The following is a 10,576-nucleotide window of genomic DNA, read 5'->3' on the forward strand; positions in this document are numbered from 1 at the left end:
CCTCTAAAGTTTCCAGCACAGGTTTTGATACAGAATGTCCGGTGTTACAACTTTCCCATAAATCTATGATGACGGTTTAAAACGGTTCATGATTAATACTATGCTCTAACAGGTACTGTACATTCCTGTATAGCAGGGGTGGGCGACTCCGTCCCACCAGTTGTGGTAAAACTACAAATCCCATCATGCATCTACCTTTTGGAGTCATGCCTGCGGTTGTCATAGTCTTGCAATGCCTCATGGGACTTGTAGTTCCATAACAGCTGGAGGGACGCATATTGGCTGCTGTGTATTGGCTGCTGTGTAGTCACATGACCCAATGTCAGTCCCTTTCTACCCTTAGTAAAAATGGACGACAACCTCAGCTCAGACGTAGTGCAGTTGCATGCCACGCTGTAAATAGCTTGCTGCCCGTAACCAAAATGGCCAAGACGATTATCTAAACCCAACCAATCACAGCGCACGCTCGTTGAAAGGGCGTGGCAATTGCTTGGCTGGCGGTTTGAAGCGAAGGGCGCGATTTCCCAGATTCGTTCGCGGTTGGCTTCTAGTGGACCGGGTGACGGCCACCAGGCCAACAGAGAGATGGCGGGGCAGCTGACACGTGAAGGGATCACTCTGAAAGGCAGCGCGGAGATCGTGTCCGAGTTCTTCTGTAAGTTGTCCTATACTGTGTAATGGGAGGGAAGCCTATCTGTAGTATGCGTGGTACACGATAGGCTGCAGTACTAGATTGTGACCAGACCCTCTTTAGTATACACCGGGGTAAAGTACAGGGCACAATGGAGGAAAGAAGAAGCCGTGACCGATTTACCAATCGGGTGTCCCTGGACTGGGGTGGGTGTGTCCAAGAATAACAGGCCTGTTCAAGGTATTGTCTGCAATGGACATGTATTGCTTCCATGTACCTATCCATAAAGACTCAGTGGAACTACAAGTTTCATGAGGCACGGAGAGGCATTGACAGCCACAGGCATGACGCTCTTTGTAGTTTCATCACAGCTGAAGTATCTAGGTCAGTGTTGTTGAACCTAAGGAATGCGTGCTGCAGAGGCCCTCCTGGTGGTACGCAAGCCTAGGTGCCAGTCCATTGTCATGTCTAGGGCCCGCCAGCATACAGGGGAATTTATTTCTTTAACAAGCCAGCAATTCATGAACCTGCTCTGTGAGGACCCAGCACAGCCTGCTCAGGACCCCGCACTAGTGGTGTAACACCTGGAAGGATGCAGCCCTGCGCTATGCATTTTGAATTTTGCTCGCAAATTGCGAGGACTCATTGGTCAGCGCAGTCCCCTGACCAATGCGAAGCGCTTCTTGGCAAGAAACACTTCTCATCGGTCAGTGTGGTTAGAAGCACTTGTTATTGGTCAGGTGACTGTGCTGACCAATGAGTGCTTGCAATTTGCACGCAAAATCCTGCACTAGATGGTAGAACGCAGTACAGATAATACACCTGCACCAACGGTGGGGAAGGAGCATTCTCCGAAAGGTAAGTATAGACGGGGGCCGGATTGGAGCGGGTATTTTCATTTTCCAAAAATTCCCTTGGGGAAAGTGGACTTAGCCTTTAAGTGGGAGGATTCAGCACCCTCCTACCAGCCATGATACAGGAAGGCTGGTTCACACCTAGGCGTATTGAATATGCGCGTGCGTCACGTGTTTTTACCGCGATTCGCGGTAAAAAAACGTGCGACAAACACGCGTTTTCGTGGGCTACTTGGCTGTATCCCAATGGAAACGTGAGACCAAAACGTCCCAAAGAAGTACATGTACTTCTTTGGGCGTAGGCCGTTTTGTATCGCGTTCGGACGGGCGGAAATATGGCAAGGTGTGAACCAGACCCATTGAATACAATGGGATTTAGATGTTTGAGCGTTCGTCGAGCGTTGAACGCGCTACAAAACGTTCAGGGGTGAACCAGGCCTAATAAAGTCAAAGTCCATGTGCATTTATTATTCATTGGCTAAAGCAACTGCAATCAGTGGGTCATGGGTGCTATGCTCTGACTGCTGCAGATTATTCTCCCCTCCATATCTGTACCTCAGTGTAAGGATTTGTGAGCACGGCTGTGCAGGGGGAGCCACGCCAAATTTGAAAAATAAACTATCTAAAGAATTAACTTGGGGGGGTGATGAGCGCTTGTTATATGCAGCATATAAGTGCATTCTGCTGCAAGCACTGTTTTAAGCGCATTAAGGTGACACGCATTCTGGTTCGGGCAATCGCGCTGCAAGCGGAGGGGGGCGCGCGTGGCTGGGGGGCTATTAACTATAATGCACTGCCACACCCCCTCCCGTCCCAGAACGCAGGGACCCGGCCAGGATGCGATAACGCAGCGATTCGTGCTGGGACGCACTGCATATGGTGTGCACAAGATCTAAGGTGTACTGAATCTGTATATCCCATGACTTTTTTTTCTTGGCAGCACTACCCGATTAGAGATAATTCACTTCCTGTCCTGTAGACAAGTTGAAGTGATCCGGATGTTCTGATGTTGGCTTTTCCTGTGTTTCAATCCAGGTGACAGTGCTCTGCAGTACAAATAGAGGGGAGGTACAGTAATGAAAGCCTGAAGAGTTCGAGCCAAGCCTAAAAATAAGAAGGCTTGCTTTAGATTCAACTCAGACTGAGGAGCTGCTGGGAATGCTCTGCTGTTCTTCCTGTAAATCTGCATATACAAGCATGAGATTCTCAAGGTCCCTGGCTTCACTGAGGCTGGTTTTATGTGGCTGCACTGAAAATGACCTCCGTGTCATACAATTTTTATACAGGGGGGGGAACTAAAGTGGGCAGGACCTGGAGTTGGGCTTTAAAGCTGGTATTGCATTATTTTCCATTTCTTTTCCTGTTATGGTTATCTTTAACACATACATCTTGTTTTGTCACCTCCCAGTTTTTGGCATCAACAGTATCTTATATCAGCGTGGGATTTATCCTCCAGAGACCTTTACCCGTGCACAGAAATATGGGCTCAGCCTGCTAGTCTCTACAGATCCGGATCTAAAGAACTACTTGGATACGGTGGTGGAGCAGCTGAAAGGTACTGATGAACGCCAGTTCCGTTCTCCTTGATGGGCGTCCAGAGAACTGCAGAATTTCCTCCCTAGTTAACCCCTTCGTGACGGGAGACGTACAGTGTACGTCCCGTCACAAAGTGGCTATATGACTGGCCACGTACACTGTACGTGCTGAGTTATATTAGCCTCTGTAATGCTGCTAACTGCTGATTCTCAGCAGTTCCAGTCATTAATTAATACCTCACTATTGAGACATTCATTAATGACATAGTTAAGCTTTTTTTAAAGCTTCTTTCTTTCATGAATGAAGCCTTTACATTCAGATACGGGTTCGCTAAATAGCGATCCCGTATCTGACAGCTGAAGATAGCAGAGAGGTAGCAGTGACTCACCTCTCTGCTATTCGTTTTGACAGCTGGAGAGCCTGGCCCGATGTTAAATGATACATTTCAACCACTAGATACAAAATGTATCTCTTGAGTGAAATGTATCAGTTTTGATCGTCTAGGAACGATCAAAGACCTTTAGTGAGATCTGATTCTGAGATGCTGTCAGGATCAGTCTCTAAAGTTATTAGCTGTTCCTAAGCTTGGAGCAGCCTGATAATAACTAAAAATGTTAAAAAGTTAATTTATTAAGCAGTCATAGTGATTGCTTGATATAAACTGACAAAAAAAAAAATTTTTTTTTACACTTATTTTTTTTACAAAGTGTAAAAAATAAAAAAAAGTGTACAAAAAATTAGGAAAATAAAACTTTTATATATAAAGATATTTGTGTACTATAATTATTATTAAACAAATTCTAAAAATAATAATAATCAAAACTTGCTGCTGTGGAAGAATCACACAGCAAAAATGTAAAAAGTGTGTCAGTCATTTAGGAACAGAAACTAAAAACTAGCTCAGTCATGAAGGGGTTAATAGTATTCATTGAAGTTGTTCACAAAAATGAAAGGAACACTTTTTAATCAGGGTATAGTATCAAGTCAATGAAACTCCGGGGATATTGATCAGGTCAGTTCAGTAGCAGAGGGGGTTGTTAATCAGTTTCAGCTGCTTTTGGTGTTAATGAAATTAACAGGTGCACTAGATGGGCAACAATGAGACGGCCTCCAAAACAGGAACGGTTTAATAGGTAGATGCCACTGATATTTTTTAGCATGACCGGTTTGATGGTGGGTCAGTGATGGTCTGGGGAAGCATATCCTTGGAGGGACGCACAGACCTCTACAGGCTAGACAATGGCACCATGACTGCCATTTAGGTATCGGGATGAAATCCTTGGACCCATTGTCAGACCCTACGCTGGTGCAGTGGCTCCTGGGTTCCTCCTGGTGCATGACAATGCCCGGCCTCATGTGGCGAGAGTATGCAGCCAGTTTCTTGAGGATGAAGGAATTGATACCATTGAATGGCCCCCATGCTCACCTGACCTGAATCCAATAGTACACCTCTGGGACATTATGTCTCGGTCCGTCCGCCGCCGCCAGGTTGCACCTCAGTCTGTTCATGAGCTCAGTGATGCCCTGGTCCAGATCTGGGAGGAGATACCCCAGAACACCATCCGTCGTCTCATTAGGCGCATGCCCTGACATTGTCAGGCATCCATACAAGCACGTGGGGGGTCATACAAACTAATGAGTACCATTTTGAGTTGCTGCAATGAAATTTCAGCACAATGGACTAGCCTGCTGCATCATTTGTTCATTTTGATTTTTGGGGTGTCTTGAATTCAGCCCTCTGTAGGTTGATCAATTTTAATTTCCATCAAACGATGTGGTATCCTTTCATTCCTAACACATTGATCCTTTCATTCCTAACACATTACCCAGTCCAGTATACAGTAGATATCCAGCATGATATTTTCTCTAGTCACCTTCCAGGACAGCATTAGAGAGATAGGCTCCTCCCACCGGAACAGGAAACACATCACCCACACTTAGAATAAAAAGGAGCACAAGCCTAATAGAGATCTGATGTGTTTTCAAAGTGTTCCTTTCATTTTTGTTTGAGCAGTTTATAAGGAGCTGGTTAGTGGGCAGAGGGCTGCAGTGTAGTCACCCTTTCATGCCATCAGGCCAGTATTGTGTTTGTCCACACATCACATGCTGTACAGTACTTGGCTTACACTTAAAGCTGAACTCCAGTCTTGTACAGTTGTAGAGGCTCCTCTCCTGGACTGAAATAGCTTACTCTGATCTCACTGTACATTGCAAGTTTCTCACTGTACGTTAGAAGCTGCAGCATGTCAGAGCCTGCCTTATTTCCTGGCTAGAGGACATCCAGCATCATCAAACCCTTTCCTCTACCTGAACTTTCAAAGGTCGCCACTTTCATTTATTGGCTTTTAGCGCTATCAAACAGGCTCAGCATCACTTGTGGACATTACCTAAAAGCTGACCTAACAATACGTACTCCTCCAGACTAACAACTGCACATGTAGGCATGCTGATTTTTTATTTTTTTTTCATAACTCCTCCAAAGAGCCAGCCTACTGCTTGCACCATGGCTGAGGGGCTCTTGAGAGGAGTACTGGATTGCTCTTTATTCAGCTTTGGGTGGCTGCTTTCTTTTAAACTCCAGCTTGTCGATTTAGTAGTTCTTGAATGTTGTGATGTTTTATTGTATTCATTTGTTTTTCCTCCTAAAGATTTCTGTATCCTGCGTGTCATTTTAGATTGGCTGTACAAATGTCAGGTCCAGAAACTGGTGGTGGTGATTACAAGTATCGACAGCAATGAAATTCTGGAGCGCTGGCAGTTCGATATCCAGTGTGATAAAACTGTAAAAGATGACAGGTAACGGTTTATTTCTGGTTTAGGATGTCAGCCAATTGGCACTCAAGTCTCCGCTTCTTAATGGCTGCCTATGTAGGGCAGATGGTGTAGGTTCGCCTACCTGTTGTGAGCCCCAGGGATTCTCCTAGCGCTGTCAGGAGATGAGGCTGGCTTCCTTTCCCCCTTCAGTGCCCAGTGGGGGCCGGGACCGGGAGGACGAAACCCCCTTGGCTAGGTCAGGGGAATCCTATTTTGATCGCATCGCACAGTGCGGACCGCAGGCACAATGTGCCTTGCGATCCCGTGCGGAGGATCGCATTGCGGCCGGAGGGCGTGGCTACGGCGCCATTCACTTGAACCAAAATCGGGCCGGAACGCACTGCATCTAGTGTGACCGAGCTGTAAGACTTGCCTTCCTGATGGTGCCTTCTATAGAGCGCACTTGTACTGAGTGAAACGCATTGGCTGCCATTGCTAACTGAGAATGCCAGTCACCTGGCTATTTGTGCATTCAATACTTTAAGTCACGAGCATGCAGCAGGTGAAGTCAGAGCTCCTGATATACATACTGTTTGAATCTGACCTTGCCTATAACATTTCTGAGGTAACAAGCGTGCTGAGGTTACCTTTTGTTAGTCTTAAGAGAAACCTGTACTGTGGTAAATATCGGGGCTGTGATTGCTGTGCTCTTATTTGGATCATGCTGTTTGCCTGGCTCTCGGGGCCCATTCACACCTATGTCGCATTATTCGCACGGAACTGTGCAATCCATGCTATCATGCAACGCACCTTCCATGTGCAGGTGCATGGTGTTGCTATCTGTTTGACATCCCAAAGCACTTCCGGGCTCGGCTGGAGTGAATGTCCTTCAGCAGCATGGCTTGTCACATGATGCGAAGAGACTTGGCTGCATTTGGTATGGCCCTGTCCTCTGCCCTCCTCCCATACCAACTGCAGCCACATCCCTTTGCAGCACAAGACAAGCCATGCTGCTGAAGTGCATTCACTCCAGCCGACAAAAGCCCGCAGGAGGGGGGGGGGGGGGGGGGCACAACCCCAAAAAAAAACCACCCTCCCCCCCCCCCCCCCCACAAAGCCCCGGGGGGGGGGGGGGGGGGGGGAGAATGAACCCACGCTACACCTCACAACCAACCAGGGGGAAATGGGGGTTATACTCGCCAATCTTTTTGTTAAATGAAGAATCAGCTGTGTCCTTCAATGATTGCAGAGAAAAGGATTTTACGGTGAGTACAAAAAAAGCCTATTTCTCCCAATCATTTTCCAGGCCAGCAACCTGAGAGATGATTGGCACAAAGAGGTTAAATACCTTCCCACCCCCTCATCCCTCAGTTGTTTTGTGTTTCCTACCTCCAGGAGTACAGCGTCACGTTTGTTTCTTTCTTGGTCCGGTTGCTCTTAATATCGCCGGTCCCCCCTCTGTGCGGCTCTGCTGCTGGTCTTCAGAATCTCGGCGGCCTTGCTGCGGGTCGGAGGGGGTCTCCTTTTCGTTTCCAGGCGGTTCTTCTTCCAGGCTGTAAGGCGCCTGAAGCCCCAGGCTGTTGCCCCGTCTGTCCAGTCCGGGGCTCCAGTTTGGCAGGGCGGTGGCGCATGCTGATGGAGCGCACGGGGGGGCGCACAAGGGGAATTTGTGTATTGAAGAATGGGTATTCATTGACCTTAAAATGGACTGTCTGCCCAAGTAATATTGTAGGTGAAGGTCTTAGTTACTCTACTGGCTCAACACAAACCTTCAGTAAAATTCCCGCTCACCCATCTGATGAAAAACTGTAAATTGCTTTACAGACCTGAAATAATGGAGTTAATTTTATTGAATATGTTGGATAGGCTTAAATCTTGGCAGGTTTACCTTCTAACTGCTTTGGCTATCTAACCTGCTGTCCTAATGGAGTATATTGATTTGCAGTGTCGTCAGGGATAAGTCTCTAAAGGTTATTCAAGAAGAAATCCGGTCAGTCATCAGACAAATCACAGCTACAGTAACATTCCTGCCATTGCTGGAAACCGCTTGTAAGTATTTGAGATCTTCTATACTTGTGTATAACTTGTGGATCGGTTTAAAGGGAACCCGTGTCAAGCCTGGACAGTTAGTGTATGTCCAGCCAAAAATGTTTTTCTAGTTTAACATGGAGTAGAACTCCAAGTTTTTACTGCTATCTGAGGCTCCGTTGGAGAGAATTCTCACTTCCTCTGCTGACCAGAGGGAAAATCTGCAACGTGGACACAGACAGACATACAAATCTGATAAGGGGTCGACTCTTTCCCTGATATACGCACTACCATTTTTATTTCTGTCTGTTGCTGTTGCAGAGCTCCTCTCTTCCTGTCAGGTAAATATTTTCAGGACGTATGGGAAAGTTTCTGTAATGGATAGCCATAAAAACCTGACAAGCAAGTGGTGCAGTGAAATGCAAATTTTAAAAACAAAACAAATGACCAAAAATGTTTTTTTTTGTTTTCAAATATTCGATTATTTTTTTTTATAAACTTACATTTTTATATATTTAATTTTTTTACTTTTAGGTGCTTCAGTGAAACATTAGGGATCTAAGCAGAACCCTGATATTTCTCTTTTTCTGCAGCCCCTGTTATAAATGAACAGGAACCCTCTATACTGAGTGTTCCTGTTCATTCATAACTTGTGAATATTGTATGTGTGTTTACTATAACCACAATCATGAATGAACAGGAGGTGATGTAGATCACTTCCCATTCATTCATCATTGAGGACACGGTACACATACTCTGTCCTCAATTATGTACAAACACTCAGCAATCACTGAGTACCTCGCTCTCCATCCTGACAGCTGTCACAGGAGGCCGAGCAAGCGGTGCAGGGAGGAGAGCCCGGCCTCCTGTGACAGCACGGGCTGTCTCTGCCCACACACCGCTCTGCTGATCTGTGATAGGAGGCTGACTGCTACGGGGAGGAGAGATGCCGGCTGATCACAGTGCTCGGCCACCTGTCAGGTTCTCTCTTCCCCGCTGGGACACAGAGCAGCGGGGAGGAAAGAAAGCAGGGATGCACCGCTATATCGGCAGAAAAATTGCACTTTCGACATTTAGCCAAAAGTGCAATTTTCGGCCGATATGTTTCGGCGGCCGATATATTGGTGCATCCCTAGTTCTAGCCCTTACCCAGTCATCTAAACAAGTTTTTTTGTTTTTTTTTGGGCTAGTAATTCACTTTAACTGCCCAGACTTGTCATATTATTTTAAACATGACTATTCAGTCTATTTCTCTCACAATACATGAACCTTTAAAATAATTTTGCCATGGCAGTCCAGGAGCCAGCATTGCAGACTTGTTTTTAAGGAGCTAGCCATTGTCTTGCTTGCTTCACTACCTAATGAGTTCCGGATCTTGAATATGTACAGTAAAGTGTTCACCCCTCTTGGACTTTTCCACATTGTTACAACCTGAAATTAAATGGGTTTTATATTTAAAAAATAGATCTTAATGGGGAGGTGGATGGTTTTTGCATATGATGACATTCACTAAATCTCTGGTGCAACTAAAGAGGAAAAACCTAAACTGAATGCAATGCCCACAGTTACCCCCTGTTGATCCAGAGGAGGGCAAAAAAAAAAAACCCCTATAAAGCATGGTTCAATTTGCTCCAACAGGGAGAAAAAATGACTTCCTGATCCCATAAGGCAATCGGATATTCCCTGGATCAACAATCTCTGGTGTTTTAATATTCCTATAAGAACTCAATATCCAGTAATCTGTGCATTTAGGAATACATCCAGATTTAAAAAAAAAAAATTAAACAGTTAATTGAGCTCACTAGAACTAGCTCCTGGGGGAGTCTGTTCCACAATATGTAATGAGGATGACGGGGGCAAGTGTTCTGTAGTCCTAACAGTAGTCTTAACATTTCTGTCCTCGGGACAAATATTCTCCTCCATAGATGCAGTACATGGAATGTGTGTTGCTGCAGTAGGGCAGGAAGTGTTATTTGCAGGATTAACCCCTTCATGACTGAGGCCTTTTCATTTTTTGCACCCATGTTATATTCCACATTTTAGGCCTGAAAATTGCTTAAAACCCCCACGCATTATATATTTTCTGAATGCCAAGAGCCTGTAGAATAAAATGGTGGTAGTTGCAAATTTTTATGTTGCGCAATATTAGCGCAACTCCTTATTAAACCCCAAAATTTAGTGATAAATGTAATTAAATGCCCCAAAACACAACAAAATACAATTTTTTTTTAAATGAAACCTGAAAGATGAGGTTACATCGAGTAAAATGATACCCAACATGCCCAGTTTACAAATTGCGTGCGTGCGTCCGTGAAACGGCGAAAAACTGCATTACCCCAAAAAGTCCACAGAAGACGCTTTAACCTCTTGCCGTCCGCCCATTAAAAAAAAAACGGACGGCAGACTCGCATCAGCGGGTTGCCGTCTCCAGACGGCATTTTTTTTCCTGCTCGCGCGCACGGGCAGGAAAGACCCGCTCGTTACTACAGCCGTTAACGGCTGTTTCAAATACAACCGATCAGCGGGTCTATAGCCGCCGATCGGTTGTATGGCGTGAATTTCGGAGCGCCCCCCCCCAATCGCGAGTGCCGCTATCTCCCCCTAACTGACCTCTCACCTTTAATCCCGGGATCCGCTAGCCCATCTGCGGCCTGGGACCGGCTCGGGAGGGCATCAGGAGGAGGGAGGGAGATCAGCTCCTTGCTGTTCTCCCTCTGTAGTGTGAATGCAGAAGTGATGTGTATTACATCACTTCCGCATTCACCTGTCAGTC

The 10,576-nt window shown here is 45.9% G+C and overlaps 1 protein-coding gene across 1 annotated transcript in view; it reads left to right on the plus strand.

Annotated features, from left to right (window-relative positions):
* Nucleotides 1-499: 499 nt before the first annotated feature.
* The window catches only part of MAD2L1 (MAD2 mitotic arrest deficient-like 1 (yeast)), a 12,981-nt gene continuing 2,904 nt past the window's right edge, over nucleotides 500-10,576 (plus strand). The window contains exons 1-4 of the mRNA XM_018571124.1: nucleotides 500-655; nucleotides 2,894-3,040; nucleotides 5,697-5,817; nucleotides 7,721-7,824. Of these exons, the coding sequence (XP_018426626.1) occupies nucleotides 586-655; nucleotides 2,894-3,040; nucleotides 5,697-5,817; nucleotides 7,721-7,824 (442 nt within the window). The 5' untranslated portion in view covers nucleotides 500-585. The remainder of the gene's footprint in view (nucleotides 656-2,893; nucleotides 3,041-5,696; nucleotides 5,818-7,720; nucleotides 7,825-10,576) is intronic.

This window comes from Nanorana parkeri, unplaced genomic scaffold (genome assembly GCF_000935625.1).
Source record: "Nanorana parkeri isolate BGI_ZX_2015 unplaced genomic scaffold, ASM93562v1 scaffold1683, whole genome shotgun sequence".
NCBI lineage: Eukaryota > Metazoa > Chordata > Amphibia > Anura > Dicroglossidae > Nanorana > Nanorana parkeri.